Source organism: Calliopsis andreniformis, chromosome 5 (genome assembly GCF_051401765.1).
Source record: "Calliopsis andreniformis isolate RMS-2024a chromosome 5, iyCalAndr_principal, whole genome shotgun sequence".
Lineage (NCBI taxonomy): Eukaryota > Metazoa > Arthropoda > Insecta > Hymenoptera > Andrenidae > Calliopsis > Calliopsis andreniformis.
In genome coordinates this window covers 2,694,631-2,717,461 of record NC_135066.1, presented here as the reverse complement: position 1 = coordinate 2,717,461, position 22,831 = coordinate 2,694,631, and the positions used below count along the sequence as shown (strand labels likewise).

Below are 22,831 nucleotides of genomic sequence, written 5' to 3'. Positions count from 1 at the left end.
CTAGACACTAGACACTAGACACTAGACACTAGACACTAGACACTAGACACTAGACACTAGACATGATAGCTGTTATTTCTTCGTCCACCTTCCAATTTCCCCCACCACATCCAAGGAGGGAATTTGTGTGACAACTCTACTTTCAGCAATCAACACGATCTCTCCGGTAACCTATCATCTTCTAAAATAATACATAATCCCAACTCGTGCAACATTACGCGCGTATCAACCCTCCTGCTTCCCCAGGTTGAAGCGTTCGCAAATCTGTCGCCTGTAAATATTTGAATCGATAAACACTGTCGGCGTTTCCGTCTGTATTTTTCTTGTCAGCTCAAAATCGAATACCCGCTAAAGGGATCAAAGCCTGGCGGCTCGTGTAACGCGATAGTCGCGCCTCGACTGAAAAATTGCGCTCCGAGTGAAAAATCCCTGCGACACCGACTCGATCGGAGCAACTCTTTCTATTCTATCTTTTTTTTTGTATTTCTTTCGTGTTTCATCGATCAGACCCTGTCGGGAGGGCGAGGAATTAGCGTTGCTACCCTCAGGATTTACCTGGATTCAGCAGGCATTCCGAACTTCGAAATTCTGCCCCCGTATCGGAGGGTAGCTTAAATTGGTTTTCTTGCGCAGACGGAGGGGATGATAGGTACAATGCAAACTGATCTCTGGTTGCAACAGCCTAGACCAGTGATCCTTGAACCGTGGAACGTGGAACGTGGCCTTTTTCGAGATGAGGTAAATTTCAATCAGATTGAGTCGAAATTGGATTTATTAAAAAATTGTGACCTCCGTTTTCGTGATAACGGTAATTTCCTGTCATTTTTGTTGGCCTTTGGTCATCTGATATCTTGATGAGATTAGTGAAAATTAGTGAATTCTTTTTTATTTGAACTCTTTTTTAAGTACACCCGCACACTTTCAAATGCAGTCGCTAAAATTGCTACGATAAATAAACGTTTTTTCTACATTGCATTTTCCTAGTCCCGTCACTTTTGAAATACACCTGCAATAAAGGGGTTTCCTGACAAAATAAATTTAGCAACCACTGTTCCAGACACCACCCCCTCCCCGCCCCCTTCAGCTTTAAATTTCAAAAAAATTGTCAAGAACGCTCGGTGTGCTTTTCACAACGAGTCAATAAATCGATTCGTTTGCTAATGAAGGGTTGTGTTGTTGCCTCGAATAATCTCATCTCCCCAATCAACGATCGTCGATTCTCAGCCAAGGCAAACAGGTATGTTTGCGTTTTTTAAGTCGGAAGGGTGAAGATGGAGAGGGAGGGATGGCGAGATACGATCGTGTTTAGCTCTTGCGAGGTAAACGGGGTTGCCGATGAGGGATGGAGGGTGAGCAGGGGTAACACGGTACATTCCAGGGGCTTCCCGCCCCTCTATTGGCCCATTTACGGGCTCGTGCTGTTTTTTGTTCGCTGAGACGCCTCTCGATACCCTCTATGTTTCGCATTACCACTGTTACCCCTTTCTCTACCTGATAAAGAGTATCACGAGCATTTGATAACCTCTGTCGCCCTGGCTAGGACAGGTGCATCTCCTTATCCGATCGATTCAAAACATTTTTTTACCTCTATGTTCGCTTTAAGAATTCCAACAAAATTAATAAAATATTCTATAGATTATTATCATCATAAATGGATGACTTCAATAGAGAATTAAATCTGAATAGTTTGAAAATGTCAGAGCGATATATATATAGCTGTACGAAATTTCACGAATGATAAATCAGATATAAGTCAACGTTGCTCAAATATAGCCGCACATTTTCCGCAATTCTTACAGACGACGTGTTAAGAAACGAGGAACGCTTTCTACCGTCGAAACGCAGACAAATTTCCAGCGTTTTCCTCGATGGAACGCTTCTCGTGTTTCGCTCGCCCGGAAGAATAGATGGCATCGTCGATGAAGGGACGAAGATCACGCGATTCGAGGACGTCTCGCAGCGAGAGAGTCTCTTTCCTCTCGACTTTTCAGCGCCGTTCGAGGGAAAAGCCCGAGAAACGAAAATCATTTGTCTCGAAACAGAAAGGGCGAAAATTCTATCTCGAGACGAGCGTCGCCAACTCCCACGCGACGACGTTTCGTGTTTCCATTGTCGACGTTGTCTCCTCCCTCGGAAGACCGCGATGGAGGGCTTTAGGAACGCGACGCACGAAAACAAAACAAATCCTCGCCTGGCTCAGCATTTTCATACGGTATCCCTCGTGATTCTACTCGCCCCATCAACTTTCGAACCTGTCTTATGGGGATTGGGTATGGGTTGTCCCCTACAAATCCTACTTGGAGCAAACAACCTTGTAAGCAAATGTAACTAACGTCTTCCACGACCTGGGTAACCCAGGTGATCCAGGTGATATCTTCCATACCTTACATGGTGATCCTCTATGGTATTAGGAGCTAGATCCTCCTGTGTTTACCTAGTGGCTAGTAGAAGTAGATCCTACTAGCAGTTAACAGTTGCTGAAAAAAGTACCTTAAGATTAAGATCAAAAGCTCAGGCGCAGCGATTTCAGTAGAAGAAGTCAGTAGAGTGAGTCTAGTCAGACACACTATAGACATATCTCAACTCAATTTGATCATTCTTCGTTTTCATCTCATTTTCGCATATAGTGTATAGAATCACCTGTTAAAATTTTCATTACCTATTATCGAACACCTCGTGGAATAAAACATCCAAGAAATGAAAGTACATCGTTCCTCCTCCAACACGAAATGATATTCGACCGCTGCTCCTCATTATTACTCCCCAAATAGTTCGTTTCGAAAGCAACAGAAAGCCGTCATCCCAGTCGTCAAACGAATGACGCAGACTCGACTTTCCAGAGAACAGAAATTCGCCTCGTGGCGAAGCACTTCGCGACAGCTCTCCCGTGACTTTCTTCAACCTTTACGGGGGAAAAGTAGACGTCGGTGGAAGTAGAGTGCCGATAGAACATCGCGAGAAAAGCCTGGCTAATGGGGTCGCGAAGGTAAGATCGTACGTGCATCTGAACTGGTCACGATCTCGTGAACGCGATCTCCGTTACCTACTGCCCTCGATTCTGTCATGTAACTCGCCTCGCTGCTCGCTCCAACGATACTTGTTACGCCTGGCGAAATTAACCCCTCGGTTGCTGCGAGGAATTAAACCAAACACGCGCACTGACAAGTCTAATTGGTTCGCGTTTCTACAACTTCGAGACTAGCTTTCAAATCCCACTGGGAGCAATGTAGCAAGCGTGAACTCCCTGTGAACTCTAAGCATTTTCTCGTTGAACTCCTGGAATAGTTTTGAGTGCTTTCTCGGAATTTTAGCAGGGACCTAGGACATTTTTTTCGGAATGCTTGCAGCTCTTTGGGAGTTTTCTAATGGTGGGAGTAATGCAGGTGGTCATTGCTAGGGGAACGAGGTGGCCATGGGTTAGACATGGTAAAGTACCTCTGCATAAAAATTTGCAAAGAAAAAGGTTAGTCTCTCTGCGAATTCTAATTTTTATTTTTTGTTGTAGGTATTAAGAGCTGTTAGTCGTTGTTAGTGGCATGAAACTACCATGAATCAGACGCAGTAAAAGACACTGTGTTAAGGTTTTACAAAGAAAGCGTAGACTCTCCGTGAAGTCTAAGATAATTTATTTTGGGTATTAGATTATCAATTCTCTGCAGTAGATTGGACCTGTCATAGGCCAGACACAATAACATTCGCTGTAATCTAAAATTTATGGAGGGCATTAGTTTCTCTGCGATTATAACTCCAATTATTTAGTTTAAATACTAGATTATTGTTCAACAGACATTAGCTTAAACACAAAACCTAGAATTTAGATTACTCTTCAGTGTCAACTACTCCAGAAACAATCACAGTGCAGAAACTTCTATCGTATAGGTTTTCACGTCAACCGGAGTTTAGGAGTTTAGGAGTTTCAGTTGCCCGAAAAATACGGTGAATGGGTTTGATTTCCGTGGGAAACCCTCTGCACTAATTTGTTGAAAAAAACTCTCGTCCTTAGAGTGCGACAGACTCGCTAAAAAATAGTTTTTTATGCTGCCTGTCGGTCGTTTTTTATTCATTACGTCAAGCTGGTCGTAACTTCGTTAGCTGACAATGGCCGTCGGTTAAATCTCAATTTACCAGACGCGAGGACATTAATTGTTTTATCAATAATAAGAGCGAACTCAAGGCAGCTTTCGATTCCCGGCGTGCTCTCGTCACGTGATTTTCTAGTTAATTTCCCCTTCGTCTCGTGTTTTCCACGTTAGACCTCGATTGTGGCTCTCGTTTTCTTTAATCGATGCGCCCTACCCTTGGTCTATTCGCGTACGACTTTTTTTTACTTTGCACAGGCAGTCGATCGACTTTGCATCGCGTCGAACATTACAGGAATTGCTACGACTGAAATTCCTCGAAATTTCGAAATTCAATGAGCCCACAAATCGCTCGAAAAATGACCAAAATTGGGGATGGGTAAATATCTGAAATGCCATGGCCTCCACCGTGAACAAATATTTGGGGAGATACAAATGAGATATATAAGGTGGTGTTAACCTCAAGTCAGGCATAGAGAAATCAGTAGAATGCACCTCAAGTCAGACATAAAGAAATTAGTAGAATAAGCCTCTATTCATGTACAGAGAATTCAGTAAAATAAGTGCCAAGTCAGACAAGTGGAAATCACAAAGAATAGGGTAAGAAACTCTTATTAGAAAAGTTCAAATTATGCAAATAACTAGTCGCGGTCTTTTGTCGTCGATTTAGTAGAATTACGAATAAGAGTAGTCTAAGAGGCAAAGAGTCGACCTCACGATTACGTCGACGACAGTTTCTCGGTAAAAACCATCACAACCCAAACCGCACAATCCTCCCTTGGGGAATCGTTGAATTCCCTTCAAGTTTCTCAGTCGATCGCGTGATAGCTTACGATTTTCTGCAGTGCACTCTCCGTATATCGCGTGACATCCGACAGTTCCTCGCGGTTTTAACGACTGAGACACTCGCTTGCCTCGACGTTCATTGCGTATGAACATCGAACATCACTTCACGGTCTAATTACTCAACCCGCGATTGGTGATCGGTGTTTCGTGTCAAGCTTTTTCAATCTATCTACACCAGCGCTCAAAACTAGCCTGATATCTCTGAGCTGTATAATAATTAGACAGAAAATTCTTGTGTATTTATGAGAAGTTTCAGTATACAGAACTCTATAATAATCTATATAATATGTAAAAATGTATAAAATACCAAATTTTATATAGAAACTTTTCGTTGATTTATCTCCTGCAATTGAATATTATCTCTTGAACTAATTACTCCTCTATTACCTTTTTTTACCTCTAGTTATTATGTACAAAGTGCATAAAGTGGAATTGCAATACGTCCGCTCAGTAACGTACAGCTTGTTCTTTTTACATGCGTCCCCTGACAAAACGCAACCAAACCTGAATTATTATTATTGTAGAATTATCGTCGATTCATATAACTCGAGAGAGGACATTCTGTCCGCTAGAATTATGCATCGCACCGTCGCATTTATTCCAACGTGGCACGCTAACTGTTTAATTCATTCGATCGGGTGCATTTGGCGTATTTAAATTCCATTAATATCCCCGTAGCCTAGGACATAATATTGGTGTAGTTATAGGGGATCAGAATCTCCAGCAGTATCATCGTAATCCCTCAAAAATCGCGAGATCACCTAAAGCCTTAGAATTTAGACTCTTTTACTCTAGACATTACTTAGAATCTAAATGGAACACAGTTCGAATGTTCCACCGATTCCTATCTCGACGACTGGAAGCTCGTGTCGTGACGCTTTTGAAACGCGCGAGCATTCGGGGGCGAGTCGATGGGCGAGTTCCAGGCCAGCGAGCAACAAGCAACACTGAAGATTGATAAGCATCGGTCCTTCGCCGACTCTCGTACAGGCAAGCACAATGAATCGCGTAATTACACTCTGCTACGATCAGATTAGCCCCATAGATTTCTCGAAACGTTGAAACGCGCAGACTGACGTCGATTCAGGCCCCCGTCGCCGCGCTGAAAGTCCGATTAAGGCCAGGAATAAATTTCCATCGCCCTCCGTCAAGGTATGGATCGTTGGCTACTGTTTAATACACCCTCGCATACTGGGATCGCACAAAAGCGCGGCGAGCATCTTGATAACTGGCCATCAACGATCAGGACCACGAATTGCCGAGTCTAGAGGCTTCTTAGGGGGTAGTCACTGAGGAACCAATTAAGGTCAACGATAAATCTTGGACGAACATAGTTGGTAAGACTTCTAATGGGAACCAAACTGTACAATAGGGACCTGATTTGTTTGGAAATTGTTTGCTATAGGTGTAAATAGCAAAAAGACATGTAAAGACCTAGTCAATCGTTCTCTAAAGATATAAATTCGTCTACTCACTCGGTCTGATTGTCCTCGAACGTCAGGGAGCCCTCAGTGTGCGTGTACTGCTTGCCAGGTTTGGCTGTCCCTTCGATGGTGCGATATGGGACCACCACGCGTCCCCTGGCGCCGCTGTACCTCACCACTTTCAGAGGAAACTGTCCCACGCTCTCCACCAGGTCCACATCCCTCTCTGGGAAGCCGAAAACTCCGCTGTGATCGTCGTCGAGGATCATCACCGTGGCCAGGCTAGGCGACACCAGCATGGCTGGCTGCGAGGCGTTGCTTAACCTGCAAAGAATTTTCCATTCGGGTTACCTCTCGGCAGAAAAGTCTCCTACGACCCCTTAGGGGATGGGAAGTTTCAGGGTTCTTTAAATATTCATCCAGCAATGAGTCTTTCGCGTTTCCTCTTTTATCTCTTATCACAAACACAGGCGTGGATCTCCGTTTGAATTTCAAAGGGATTGGTGTTCGAGTGATCATTTTCTCATCCCTCTAAGATTATATCTACATATGTCCCTAAGTATCCGAGGATTCATCGTGGAGGATACGAATGGCTTTGGTCAATCGCTACAGTCGAACGCCATCGAATCCATGTAATGAATATGCATATCTCGACACGGCGTAATTATTTTCTCCTCGACCTGGTTCAGCCAGCGATACTTTGTTATAATCGTCGCAGCGTGAAAGAAAACGCCACGACATTATTTCCTCTCTTATCGAGCTTCATCTCGTTCGGTCGCGACACGAAAGCTCTTCGGTGGAAGTAGAATCGCGGCGTGCTGGATTCTCTGGCTCTACGAAATGTAAGGGACACGTGCCTATCACACGATCGGTGGAGATCGTTAGAGAAATTACGGGGACCATAGAGGTTCACCGAGGTACAACTTTGTCACCTTGTGGGAGAAGTTTTACTTATTCCTCCTGTTTGCTTAGGAAAGAGTTCACCATTCTGAGAACAATAGGTGGACTCTAACTTGACCCTTAAGTACTACTGAAACGTAAGTGTTTTCTAAGAAAGATTCGTGATACTTGTCATAGAATTGCTAGAAGAGTGACAGATTTCAAGAATCATGAATGTTGAGATATCTAATCTCAACATATCTAATCTATCTGTATCTAATCTCAATTTATCTCCCAAAAGGCTATAACAACTCGAAAATATTTGATACCCTCTTTTAGTAACAAATAATGTAAATACATGGTGTTTTATTAAAGACTCCCAAATACCAACTCCATACCTTCTTCGAATAATTTCAAAATAAAATTCACATAAACGAAGATTTCAGTCCCAACAATCTCGAAGTGCTAAAATAGTAAAAGTCAGTAGATAAGGATTAAATAGATTCGTCGCAATTGTATAACAGCCAGACAATCCAATCCCATCCTGCACCCCTTCTGCTAGTGTCGTAAACGAGGGGTCAGTCTTGATGAAATTCAGGAAATCCTCGAGACGTATTTCACTTGTGCGAAGAACAGCAGGGAGAAAATGGAGGCTGACAATTTCAGAGGCGATTGCACGGGATTACGGGCGAAAAAGCGCAGAACGTAACCGGCTGATGCGCGAAGAGAGTAAGAGATATCGCGGTGTTATCTCCTCCTTGTTCGGAAGGAAACGCATTTAAAATGCATGAGAAAAATAGAGAGCGCTGACCTCGAGTCTTCGCCAAATAAAGATGCTTCATTATCGTGTGTTTTAATTCTTTCAGTAGACTCGTGAAACGATAGAATTGCTACAGTTGAACCAACTACTATGTATGGTGTACATATTCTTCATGGGTAAACTCGCGGAAACATTAAACGTTTTCACAGAAAATTCAAATACACGTTTTTCTCTCTGCGCTTGTACCAAGTGAATTTCTCTCTATGCACCAAAAGAATGCCCTCTGACGGAGCGGGCAAAGGGCCAGAGTTGCGGGCTTGAGTTTATTTTTGTGAACCGAAAGGACTGAAAAGGGTGAAAAATTGGTATTAGCGGTGCGCGAATAGGGAAAACAAAGGGAACTGTAAAACTTCTAGCTTCATTAGTTTCTACTATAGATACTAAAATAAAATGGGAAATTTTATTGAAAGTCGGACTAAATTCTATGAACTCCATTTGAATTTTACTAGGCCCCTGCCTAAAAGAACTTTTCCAAATACTTTTACAATATTTGTAAAATACGTATGTTCCATAGAGCCTAGGAAACACGAGCTTCCTATTAGGTCATCCCATAAATAATCCTGCTGAGTATACTCTCACTTTCATGATAATCGATATTTACAATTATAGATAAATTACTGATTTACAGTATATTACTCTCTACAACCATCTCTTCTCTTCCAGAACATAATTTTCATTCCCTTTTGCACACTGTTTCCACAGACAAGAATTTCTCAGGCTTAAGAGGTTAATTTCCCAAAATCCTCCAGCCCGCGAGGTTCCCGAATTTTCCCAAATATTCGACGCAATCAAAATCGTCCCGCGAAGCCAAAACACGGTCTAGTGATCAAAGGAAAGCCGAAGAATTCGTTCGCTCAAAAGCGTCGCGACAGAGATAGTCGAGGAAAGAGCAATTTTGTCGCTCTTAATCCGAGTGGCTGGTGCTTGTCTCGAGTACTCGGGAGTACCGTCGGCATATTCCAGTCCCTGTCCCCTTCCGCGGGCCACGGTCCGCTGGATCAGCTCGAGTTTTCTGAGGAGAGACGGCGAGAGAAGGCGAGAGAAGGCGAGAGACTCTCTCCCGCAACCTGAGACGTTGGGGACCGCTGCACCGAGGCACGAAATTAAACAGCGTCCCTTATCGACTCTGATCGCATTACCCGTCTAATCCCTTTCGATCCGTTCTCCAAAATGGCCGCCTGGCTGCCGCGGCACGCGATACGAGCCCGAACTGTGCCGATTCTCGCGCGCTCGATGCCAGACTACACGGAAACTCGCTGTCGGCGGTTAATCGACGGTAATTGGCATCTCGGCCTGGAGCGGCGTTGACGGAGCCGCGAATAAGTGGAGAGCCCCTTTGTGCGTCGACTTTTATTCGGTAATGCAATTGCGCACGCCATCCGGCCCCGAGTTAATTGGAAGATGCGCTCCCCGACGATTATCAATTTGTTATCGCTGCGGGCTCGTTAAACGACCTGCGACGCGGCTCTGCCCTCAAGAGTCTCTCGATACGGATCCGCTTCCTGTTTTCGTCGGGGAACTGGGTCGGTCCAGCTTCCGGGAACGCGACTTCGAGCCGATCGCTTGATGTACGGGTACGCGGGAAAAACTGTCTCGCAAAGTTTGCACGGTATTTTTCAGACAACTTTCAAATTTAGAAGGTTCTTTTAGAGGGGAGTTCGTGCACCTTGACTTGCGTTTTACTATCTAGGAAAGATTGAAATTTTCTAATTTCCTAATGTTTCAATTTTTAGGAATTCAAATATTGTAATTTTCGAATATCCAAATTTTCAAATTTTTAAATATTCAAATTTTCAAATATTCAAATTTTCAAATTTTCAAATTTTTAAATATTCAAATATTCAAATATTCAAATATTCAAATATTCAAATATTCAAATATTCAAATATTCAAATATTCAAATTTTCAAATTTTTAAATATTCAAATATCCAAATTTTCAAATACTCAGGTATTGAAATATTCAAATATTCCTATTTTCCAATATTCAAACTATCAAATCATGAAATATTCAAGTCTGCAATATTTCTACTTTAATCGTACAACTTTTTAAATTGTTAAAACTTGGCAAACTATTGGGTATACACCTCCAAAGGGAGATATTAGCGTATTCGACTTAATGAATTCATGAAACTGTCAGAGCCATTAGAAAGTGACCCTGTACACTAGGGTAGTTCTCGTAAAACAGTAAGTAACGAAACCATGTAACAGCAGCACAGGATGTTAACACTGAGTGTCATCTCATCCATACATAAGTAATACTATTTACATGCTTACATGTGTCACTAATTTACATGAATATAACAGTTACTGAATACTGAAATTGATAACGAAAGCTACCAAGGAAAAGGATTCACTATGAAATAAACATAAAACTAAATGAACAGCAATTTTATTAAAACTTAGTACCCTACGATATACAATTTTCTGGACATATAGTGTACAATTTTCAGTCATTATAACTTGCTATTCAAGTTGCTCATCAGCACAGTAGTCGTTCTTCGTAAGTTCAACCTTGAATTACTTGAACACCTTGCACTAGAATCGCACTGTTTCCTGGGCGCAGGCTGCTTTCACTGTTCCACTCATTAGACACAGTTACACTTAATCGCAATTTTCTCTCATTCTACTTGAAATACCTTCAACTTCTAAATAATCGTTTCCTCGAGTAATCAATCGACATTCAGAGAATACATACTCGAAGTACATTCATTGGCTGAAATACATCGCGCTGAAGCGCATCCCTCTAATCTCCGCACCCATTTCACTCGATGATCCTTAGAACAATACGCAGCTGCAGTTTCTTTTTATTTATTTTCATTTTGACCAGATATTGTTCCCCGACCTCGACCCAATTCCTCCCACAGCAAGAAACGTTTTTTTCAGGGTCCAATCTGTTTCGCGAAACAATGAAACGTTTTGCAGCATATTTTTCTCCTTTTTCTCCCTTTCAATCCCCGTCTGTCACAGCATACGATGTTTCAAGGTCCGACGACGTTCGATGGAATAAGCAACTCTGTCGTGTTTTTCTTGTCCCTTGGTTTCAGCGGTTGTTCCGTTATTTCCCCAGGTGAATACGATACAGGTAACTACTTCGTGTTCAGGCTGTTTATCGCAAGATTCAGCATTACTTCGTAGACAATGGAACATTCTGCGTTGCAGTTCTCACGCGAGGTGCGATTACGAACTAGCGATCCGTGAATCCTGATAGTACTGATAGGTTCTGTCCTTGGATTCTATTAGGCCACGAAACAGTTGCAAGAAAACAGGTCTAGTATCACTAATTTGTGACGATAGCTGGTTTGCATCGCTGAACTTTTAAATGAGTCCAAAGAAGTGCTGAGCATACAGCGTGAGCTAGTCAGTCAAAAGGTCACGCACGTGACCCCAAGCTCCAAACTTTTCATAGACCAAGTTCCCTTTCACCTTTTCCCTCCAAATTACCTCAACTTAACGCGATTTCCATGCGGTCATTTGATTACGCTGAATAGATGTGCTTGCGTTCAAGTTATTCAAGTTGTACTTACTCATTGACCTTGATGATAAAGTCTATATGTTATCTAATTTGACTAGTTCAAATGTTACAGTGATTCTGTTGCAGATGATAGCAACTTTTAGTCTTCCAGAGTTCATTGTTGCAAAGCAGACCAAAAAATATAGTGAGAAATATATCAAATAGGTTTCAAGTATTCTTAATTAATTGATTCTATGTCTAAAGGAACATCAATGGAAACTTTTAACTACAATTTGATAGTAGTCTATCGAGAACAATAAATTGAATCATTAGTAGGGTACTTCAAGAGACTCTCAAGTTAAGTCAAGTCTCATTGTACATATATACATAAGATATCCAAAATCCATTTTAAGGAATTACTAAAATTTTTGGTCTAGCCAGTTTAGCAATCACCCATATCACCCTAAATTACCCCATATGGTTTCAAAGTAGACACTTCTCCCTCTCCAAAATATTTCTCGTGGTCATGAAAACCACAACCCCTAACATTTACAAGAGAAACATCATCCCTCTCTGTCACAGGTCACCTACTAGACCAGCAAAGTTCACGGATCAGTGATTAGTTAAGGACACTTTATTTCATCATCAAAGTTCCACTTCGCTCCTCGTTGAAAGTTCACCCGAATACACTCCCCGCTTTCCGCTCATCGATCAATCGTTATCACGGCCTCGAACTTCTCGAACACCGTCCTTGCTCGCCGCGTAAAACAATGACAGTCATTTTCACGCATCGACCGACTCGAATCGCTCGCAGTTTCATCGAGCTCGCAGCAGCGCGACGTTTCAGTTGTTTGACCATTGCTGCGAATATTCTGGGGGGAGACTGTGATCTAGAATCGACTAACGATGACCGTGTGCCAGTTCGATTCGGTGGCATTTTGAAAACGGTTGGATTAAAGTCGACGCGACTCTGGTCAAGGAAACCGCGATTCCATGGGGAATATCGGAAATAACAGTGACAGGTGATTAAGGATTATGTTCGATAGATGGTGTTGAGGTTTGCGTTCGGTTGAATAGGATTGAGATCGAGAGAGTCGATTTTATTTGTGTCATGATCATAGTTATAGTTATTCATAGCAAACAATTTGCTCCCTCACGGAGACCCACTGCTCCTGAATCGATTAGAAATTGCATTGCGTAGGCTGGTTCGACACTCACGTGCCAACAATCTTGTGTATTTAATGAGGTATACGGGTATTTCATGGAGTGACGCTTGGGTGATGTTTCACTGTCCCTGACAGGTACCTCTGGTTTGCATGGGGCGTTACTCTAAATTGACTCATTCTTGGATATTAATAGACTGGTGCGTAGCAGATCTAGGAAGGTGGAAAAGAGTGCATGTGCAAGATTTTTATGTAGACTTCTAAATCTGGCATTGGAATACAGTATCTTCTGGAATCGAAGAGCTGAGAATCACAGTAGAAGATGTCAGAATTTTAGGTATTTTAGTCGAAGTAGACACACTTTATTTTTTTAACCAAGTTCTATTATTTTATAACAGGGTTTCTCAACACACAAAGGTCTTTGACCCCTGTGCCATATGGTCCTGAATTTTTGGGCCCACATGAAGAAGAGGAAAAAGGGGGACCAGGAAAAAAGGATATAGGAAAATGCAGTCACATGTCAAAAAAGATTGAGAAACCCTAATCTATAGCCAACTAAGAAAACTTTGGTACCTCAAAATTCTGATTTCTCACCGTCATTAATCTCGCTCCCCTAATTAATAGTTGGTCTCCAGTTCTCACGTCTCAAATTTATAACAAAACCAAGAGATGACGTCTGCACAATTTTAGAAACCTTCTCTAAAAAAAAAGCGATACCCTAGAAAATGAAATAAAGCAGGTCCAACCTGATATAGAAATGCTCGTCTTCCTCGAACAGCTCGTCGTCAATGACGGACAGCTGTATGGTCTTCCTGGTCTCCCCAGGGTCGAAGGTGAGAGTACCCTTCGCGCTGATGTAATCGGAGCCAGCCTCCGCAGAGCCGTCCTCGGTGCAATAGTCGACGCTGCACGGCTTGGTGAGGTCACCACCAGCCCTGGTCACTCCCACCTCGAAAGTGCCAACGTTCTCCATAACAGTATAGTGTCCAGGCTCAAAGAAGATCCTCATAGCATTCACATTATCAATCTCTATACTCTCAGCCTCCTGCTTCTGCAGCTCGGCCTTGACCTCACTCAGGTCACTCTGCGCCCTTTCGCTGATCTTCTTGCTCAAGTTCCCTGCACCAACCATCTTCCTGGTAGCCTGGACCCTATAGAAAGCTCTGCTCTTGGGCCCCTTGCCGAGCACCTCCTCATGAGCCATCACCTCCAGCTGCTCTAGAGGCAGAGTTGGGTACTTCTTCCTGAGCTCTCTCAGAGTGTTGATGTAGTCCCTCCTGGTCTGCTCGAACTCTTTCGCCTCAGGGGTGTCTCCATCCATCATCCTGAAACCATCCTGCTTGCTCTCCAGCTCCACACCTCCGTCAGAGTCCCCTGCCTCAGCGTGCACGATCACCCCTCGCTTGTTCATCCGATAGCCTTTGTGCAGATACTTGTAGATAAGAAGGCGACGATCAGCTATGTAGGCCGTGAGCACCGTGGCTGGGAAGAAGGAGAAGGTCAGGACTCCTTCCCATACCTCAAGCACACCTGGACTCGAAACCGCCAGGATCAGGTATAGCCAGACGTACGCGAAGATGCTCCAGGTGGCGGTGACGAAGAAGACCCTCAAATGCTTAATCTTCCGAGTCTCACCAGTGGGGATCACGAACACGCACAGCGAAATGATCACGAAGAGATTATACGCCGCGGAACCAACGATCGTGCCAGGTCCCAGCTCCCCAGCTTGGAAGTTCTTCGCCCAGATCTCGATGATGGACAGCAGGATCTCTGGCGCGCTGCTGCCCAATGCCATCAGCGTCAAATTCGCTACCGTCTCGTTCCACACCCTCACCACGACGATCTGCGGCTCTTTACCCTGCCGACGAACCACCAGCTCCTTCTCCTTCGACGTGATCACCTCGATCGCCGCCATGAAGCGGTCGCTGATGATCGACACGCCGATGAACAAATACAACAGCAGAAGAAAGTAGACCAGGCCACGGAATACTATATCGGAGAGATAGAGATTCTCCGATGGATGCCATACTGGCACGACTAGCCCCGGTTCGCAGCGGGCCGAGTAGTTCCCTGACATGTTCCTAGGAATAGTCTTCTTCGATCACCAAAACCGAAACCTTCACTCGGTAGCAAACGGGTCCGATCAGGGAAAGAGGTTACAAGGGCGATTGCTTTGGACTGCAGAGTAGCAAGCTTGATCCCCTAAAGTTTACAGCTACCTAGATCTGAGAGGTCAGTATCCCCGCGGAGCGGAGCCAGCCCGTGACTCGCGCGAACCCGCGTCTCCGGTTCACTGAACGTCTCACCAGCGTTCCTCCATCGGACGAAGGGTCCTTCGAGGGTCCTCTGTCCTCTGCTAGCTGTCCCCGTGTTTGCACGCGCACTACCCCTTTCTCCAGCTTCACACGCACGCACTAGCACCCTATCCTCCGCGTGATCCCTCCCAAGCGAGAAGCCTCTTTCACCGACGTATCTCTGCACTCTCTAGGGGACTCTCCGAAGGACCTGTTGTTCAGAGGGCTCGCGCGTGTGGGCCTGACGAGGCCTGCGGCATCGGCGGCTCGCGGAACCGGCTACCGGGGGAACTTGCCGATAGCACCGCGACAGCGAGCTCCCATCACGAAGAGGATCCCTCGAGCACGGGGCGACAGAACCGTACCGGGCCGTGTTCGAACGAACACTGAAAGAGGAGAGAGAGAAAGCGAGGAAGGAAGAGAGGAGCTGGGTGGGAGGCAGAGTCTCGAGCTGGCTAGACGCGGGAGACCTCGCCTCGTCTGTCCTCCTCTGGCGAACCGTGCCTCGCCGCGATTCCTCTCTTCTCCCACCGTCTCCCACCCTCCCCAGACCTCTCTCTCGCGAGCGTTCTCCACCCCGACGCCTCGCTCCTTCTCCGACTCCGCCGCGACACCCTCGATTCATCTTTATCCGACTCGTGCCACTTGGACGATATCGCGACGTCTCCCTTTTTCTCCACGCAACCCCCGACCACCCTCTCTGCCTCGCGGTGGATGGAGGAGGACAGAGAAGCAGCTCTCCCTCTGTGTCGGAGAGCATCCCTGCCAGCGCGTCGCGGCGAACAGGCGCATGCGTTCCCACCTATACGTCCACCCTCTTCCTCCACCACTACTGACACCCCCCGTGGGCAGGGGAGACTCCAACCCCTACGTCTCGCCTCTCTACGCGGCTTGGTCAACCTAGGCCAGATCTAACTGGATGGAACCGCGCTCCCGCGTCGCGTTACGCTTCCTTCCGCCGCGAGCTTTGCATACCGCGCTTTCCCTTTTTTGCTCCCTTGGCTTTGGGATCGCCGACGATGCCCTTTGAACTCGGGGCTGGGTTGAATCGAGCCGCGGTTCCGCTGGGGGTCCTTTCTTGGGGTTTCGACGAGTATCGAGGCTTGAGAGGACGATTTCACTTGCCTTGGAAGTGTGAGAAGTATCTTTAATTACGAAGGGCTGATTACTGGGGTTGAAGGACCCAGTTTCTGGGTATTAAATTAATTTTTTTTACAGGGTGACCTATTTGAAGTTTCGCACTAATTATCTTTTACCCTATAGCTTGTTTCAAAAAATGGTTTAAGTAAAACTTACCCCTAGGTGGACTTTGTTTTAAACCATTTTTTGAAACGAGCTGTATTTTACGAGATAATTACATGCGAAAGTTGAAATGTGTTATCTTGTATAGTACGTACACATGAAAATAAGGTGTTAAATTTCATTTAAAGAAATATAAAAATTAAATTACTCCATATTTCTTTTCAATTTTTAAAAAATTACTGTAATGTAGTATCCAGAACCTAAGGCGAGAAAAACTGGATCCTTTATTCTCTTAATTATCAGTGTAAAATATTTTAAAAGCTAGAATTTGTAAGTACGTACAGTACCACTTTGGTTAGGCGACTAGTGTCCCAATCGCGGTCCTAAATTTGGCGCGAAGCTTAGGATAAGGGAGAAAGGAAGAAAGGGCAGTAACAGGACTGCCACTCGTCTCTCGTTCTTGTTGCGTTTATCGCAGACAGGCTCCCTTGTGGACAGGAGTATCGCTGCTGAGTGTTCTTTGTCAGCCTTAGTGAGATACATTAGAGGCAAGGGTGCCCAGCCGAGAAAGAGGGGTCAGCAAAAACGAAAGGAATGTTTTCCACTCGGGAACCATCCGCTTGATGGGACAACGACGCGCGCCCTTTCCCCTTTCATCCCCCAGCCGAGGTTTTGCCCTGCGAACGCGCGAAGGATTCTAGGGTTCTCCCAAACGAAAACGAAAAGCGCAAGGTGTTTTCTGAAGTTTGCTTTTTCAGCCTCCTCCTCCTCCTCGCTCTTCGTAGACTCGTAGAACTCTCTGCCGTCCCTTCTCGCGAACGAACAAAAACCACTTTCCACTCTTGAGAAGAGCTGCATGTTTCGCCAATAAAACCTTCAAACTGGCCTCATTTGCTTAGCTAACTTTTTGTATACTGTGGCGTATGATAAAGATTTGCAACCTTAGGGTGTATTAAAGAAACAATATATTACAGCATAGTAACTATTGTTAAACAATGTAGCAAGAATTATGAGCCGAAGAAGTAAGAAATCTTGAGTTCTAATTCGGTTTCTTTTGTACTTGTCAGAGTTTCAGAATTCTAGAATTGAGAGAAGCTCGCGAAAATTGACTGGAGTAAATTCCTCTAGGATCAGGTCGAATGGAATAACTTCGAAGTCAAAGGGAAGCTTCAATAGCATTATAGAAGCCTATGCACCCCTGATGTCCCCTCTTGCTTTGGTCAACATCTGTCATACCATCTTATGTGGCAGTCACACATTCGCGGACTCATCGCCATCTAGAAGTAGATATAGGAAACTGCTGATATCTGTCAGACTGGTCAGTTGATTTTGCAACGAGGGCAGAACGGGGATCTACCGACGAAGTATAGGTTGAACTTATCATTTTTGCGGATTCAGGATATTAAAAAGTTCACGAATTATGAGAATATTTGCGAAAAGTTAATATTTCTTGTCAGCAATATCGACTTCTTGGGTCATTTATTTTTCTACTACAGTTTTATTTAAACAAAACTCTTTACGATCTGCACTAACAAGTTATCGCTAGAACTAAGTAGTAGTAGAAAAAATTAGGAGTTTATTTAGGATTATCAAATATGATAATTGAAGGGTGATATTTGATAATCAAATATGATAATTAAAGGTTTTACCAAAGTGACTAACTTTTGCAATTCTTTAAATTTATTTTCAATTAATGGAGTTCTTTTTACAATATATCTATAATAAATTGAATCTGAAAGATTAGAAACAACATAAGTCAAATTTTATTTCAAAATGCGTTATTAACTAAATCACATTCCTCATGTTTAGATACAAAAATAAAATAAAACGAGTGTAAAATCAGCACAATTACTTAGTTACACAGTGACTTATGCTACTTCTAATCACACCGATTCATCTCTGATGTTAATATCTTAACTGACTTTAAATGGCGATTAATAACTTAAAACTACTTATATTAATAGCATAGAATTATAGCTCCACTACTCAGCAAACGATAAATCATAAGAAGCGATTAGAAAAATAACCAAGGATATGAAAATTGATTGAGCATAGATTTGACAAGGATAATAGCAATACTGTGGTTGTAGCTCCATATCGGTCCAGATTCTCTCCAGTATCTGCCTCAGGAAAATATTCGAAAATTATCTCCAAAAATTGTCTGAAAATTTAAAGAAAAAACATTAGTAACGCTGAAATATAAAAGAAATAGAAATATATAAAAAAAAGAAAATCGCTCATGACAAAGTCTCTTTAATCGACACACTAATTGAATGAATATATTAATAACATACTAGAATATGATTTCTCCTCGTAGTCCTCCTCTTCTTCCAACTTCTTGGCTGTGTTGCTACCCTCATCAGTCAAGGTCTTCTTACTTACTTCCTTCTCTTCCTTCAAATATATCACCAAATTCGGCAGCGCCCTAGAGGAAATCGAAGAAGCTTTAAGATGCATCAATGGGTTCCCTTGAAGATGTAATTCCTGCAGCTGCGACGTCACCGTTGCCAGCTCGTCCAATTTCGCAATATTATTGTTCTTCAAGAGCAGAACCTCAAGAGACCTCGAAACCGCAATTAATCTCGCAGGGAAGGTGACGATCATATTATCTGAAAGGTCCAGTATTCGCAGCGACTGAACATTTGTGAACGCTTCATTGTCGACATTAACAATCTGATTATTAGCCAGAAGTAGCGTCTTCAGGTATCGCAATCTGTCGCAAAAACTCTCTTTGACAATAGCTGTGATCTGGTTGCCACTCAAATCCAACAGGCTCATTTTATCCAATGGACATACGTTCGGTATAGAAGTCAGCTGATTTCGACTCAGGTGGAGCTCCTCGAGCACGAGCAATCGCTCGAAGGTCTCACTCGGAAGCATTGTTATCTTGTTGACAGATAGGTCCAAGTGGACCAAGCGAGTCGCACTCGCAAATGTATTCCCCGTCACTTCGTTGATTGCATTTCGAGATGCGTTCAACTTCTGCAAACGAACTGCTCCCTTCAACGTCAGAGATTTTTTGCAATCTTCGGCACACAGCTTCTCGATCTTGTTACCGCTCACGGATAATTCCTTGATGGTCTGCAGAGTATTTATCTTGAATTCTGAAATCAAATTGTCGTCCATGTAGAGGAAGGAAAGATGCTTGGGCAACTGATCGAGGAACTCAGTTGATTCTATCTTATTCTCAGAAAGATCCAGTCGGATCAGCTGAGGCGTGGATGTTCTCAGATCCACAGAAAAGCTATAGATATTGCTCCTTCTCAAAGATAGTTCCTCCAGGCTTGATAGTGACTCCGAGACCTGCTCCACCACGCTTTTTTCTTCTTTATATTTGTTGTTGTCTATAATGAGCTTCCTCAGTCTACCCAGTTTACCAAGCAATAACAACTGGGAAGTGGTGACGTTGTTTCCAGACATGTCCAGTATTTGAAGTCCTGGCAACAAGGTGAATGCTAACGTGGAGACATGCACAATATTGTTGTCGACTAGGTACAGTTCGGTCACCTTTGGATTTTCAATGAAATTTACGCCGACACTCTTCAGGCCTGCTCGAGTGAGGTTCAATTTGATTTTTGGATCTTCGCAGGGTACATATCTATCCACATATTCTATGCGTGCATTTTGTTCCACGATTGGAGGGTAAGTCTGAGTAGGAACGATTATAGTCTCAGCAGGCATGTGTGGTGTAGTTAAACTTAAGTCCTCTAAGTTGTAGTACTGATTCCAATGTTTTAGCTGTTCTCTCCGATGGCTATGACGTGTATACGGGTTCACATTTGCGGAAATTTGCAGTATATTCAGCAGAAGTATGGGAAAAATCATCCTTGATGAATTGATTATCATCTGTAAACACAGACATCTAGTAAGTGACGAAATTAAGAAGAGAACAGCTACACTTAAGAATCTAATTGTTATATTATACGCTTAAGAACCAAACTGACCAAAAACTTTTCTTGCTATGTCGCAGTTATTAAAAATGCGTTTAAAACTTCGTCTCTGACATACAATAAATCAGTAGAATAAGCCCCGAGTCAGATATAGTAAAATCAGTAGAATAAACCTCAAGTCAGACATAGAAAAATCAGTAGACTATGACCTGAGTCAAATGTAGTAAAATTGCTAGAATAAACCCCGAGTCAAACATAGTGAAATCAGTAAAGTAAACCCCGAGTCGGGCATAGTAAACTCAGTAGAATAAGGTCCGATTCAGACATAATAAAGATCAGTAGAACAAGCCCTAAGTTAGATACGTATCTGGCGATTTTTCTCGCGTTTTCTTGATTCTGTTTATTCTTAATACTCATCTTATTTTCACATTTAGAATCAGCTCTTAACATTTCTGACATCTGATATCGAATACCTTGTATAGAATATCCTAATATCTTAAAATATTTACTGAGATGGTAGAGAAATACAAATAAAATAGAACGAATTCAACATTAAATATCCGATCTGTCTCCATCTTGTAATAATAGTATCTAACAGTAAAACCACCCTTGTAAATATTTCAGCGAATATTTGGAATATGCTGCTTATAAGACTAAATGGAAATAATAGCAAGCTTTCTAAATTAAATTGTATAATTATTACTTACGTTTAGAAATTGTATATAAAACGCAATTCCGTGGGTCTGTCGCTAACCACACCTCTTCGGTTCAACACGTTTGAACGACTTGACACCTTCTGTTCTGATGACTCTCGTTTAGCTGGTTATAAAGTAGCGATAATATCTGAGAAATTCAAACCTATGCAGACGCCATATGTCAGGGCCGTGACAAGTTCTCAGCTACTTTCCACGATATGTAACATGCGGTATTTTCTTTCTTCTCGTACATCTTCGACTTTTTATCAATTACGAAAACTCTGAAATACGCTTTAAGGCGTCCACTAAAGCTTTTATAAAAATTTGGCCACTTATTCAAAGAATTACTCCAATTTTTCAATCAAAATAACATAATACACTTCACAACAAAACTAAAGGATCACTAATTTTGTACCAAACAATTGCCCATTTTTTATCTGCTGTAACATTGCGAAAAAAAATCGCACAGCAGTGAGCTTGGGCTCATTTTAAAGGGCAAAGCCTCTACTTTATTATTACTGAATTAAATATTCTCAGAATAATTTTTGTACTTGACTGCAGTCCGAGAGAGGGAAGGTTGTTTTTCTCAAAACATTTTCCGAGTTCAATCAACTCTCTGAATCGAGATAAATTTTTTCCGTGACTCATTCTTCAATAAATTTCAATCTTGAAGCCTCTTCTTTCCAACAAGCTTTTAGAAATCGATCTGCGATTTTTTTCGCCATGTTATCGCAGTTTAAATGAAGTGATATCCAAGGTATACTTCAAGTGAAGTGGTACCCAAGGTACACTTTTCGTTCAATGTACGATGACTTAGCAAAAACAAAATCCTAAATCAATTTCTAAGCCCTCATTGAAAAGAGGAGACTTCAGACTTGAAATATACTGTAAAACTAGTCCAAAAAAAAATGTTGTCAAGTCACAGAAAGTAGTTTAAAGTTGGAAAAAATTCAAGGAAAAATCATCTTCTTTCTCAACTAGAAGTAGACTAAAAAATATTCTTTAGAAAAATTCAATTCAGGGGTGAGAAAGTAATGACTTCTCCCTTTAAAATGAGCCCAGCCTCACAGCTGTATTTTTTTTACAAAGTGACAGTAATTTAAATATCAGAAAAAAACAGGGCGAAAGGTGCGAATTGTTCGGCACTTGGCTGACAGCAACTAAGATTGTGATTGCGGACTTCTAGAAAGAGTATCTCTACCCTCTCAGGTTTACAAACTTATGATAACCGCATTGTATATCACTGCCGAATGCTTAATTGCAAATTGTGATATAACAAGCGCCACATCCGCTATACTATGTGGATAGTATGTATAAGAAAAGAAGAGTAGCTCATAAAACGAAAAATAATTTTGTAAGAGATTATTTAATAATTGAACAGAGATTAAAAAAGAATACTGATTAAGTTTCCACAATTGGATAAATTATCATAAAGACAAAAACCTGTGGTCGATTAAACAATTATCAATGTGTTTCAAAGTACCTACTTTTAACTTCAAAAAATTAGAAACCCTCGTTCGCATCTGCACTTTTGTGTCTAGTTTATCGCATTTTGCAGAGGTCAATTGCATGATAATAAATTGCAAAGATATTTTATTTGTAACTTCATCATATTATCTTGCACAATTTGCTACAGCAGCAAATTTTTTTTATCCATGTTTGCCCTCTGACTTTACTGTCACAGCAATAAACTGTGATCAAATTCGAAGTGGTATCGTCCACCGATGTTCTTAACAGGCCAGGAGGAAATTGTTTGCACACGGGCGTGTTAGGAATCAATATTTATAAATGATTAATATGTATAGGAATTTCAAATCACATTGACGTGTTTTTAGAAATGACTTGAAAGCATAAAAACAATGAAATAAATAAGTCAGTAACGTAAAGTATAATCGATTTAATCTATCGAATTGCGACAAGAATAATTTAAATAAAAAATTGCTTGTAACTCGGAAACAAGGTTAAATAGGACAAATATCTGTAACATCTCTTCCCCTTAATTTCATGGTTTTAATTTATCACTGATTTTGACACTCGGAAGGTTCAA

The 22,831-nt window shown here is 42.4% G+C and overlaps 1 protein-coding gene across 4 annotated transcripts in view; it reads right to left on the bottom strand.

Annotated features, from left to right (window-relative positions):
• Calx (sodium/calcium exchanger 3) overlaps nucleotides 1-15,307 on the bottom strand; it is a 119,324-nt gene extending 104,017 nt beyond the window's left edge. For all 4 annotated transcript variants that reach the window (XM_076378318.1, XM_076378320.1, XM_076378319.1 and 1 more), the window contains exons 1-2: nucleotides 13,410-15,307; nucleotides 6,401-6,673 (exon numbers count right to left, since the gene is read on the bottom strand). In XM_076378318.1, the coding sequence (XP_076234433.1) occupies nucleotides 6,401-6,673; nucleotides 13,410-14,740 (1,604 nt within the window). In that variant the 5' untranslated portion in view covers nucleotides 14,741-15,307. The remainder of the gene's footprint in view (nucleotides 1-6,400; nucleotides 6,674-13,409) is intronic.
• Nucleotides 15,308-22,831: the final 7,524 nt, after the last annotated feature.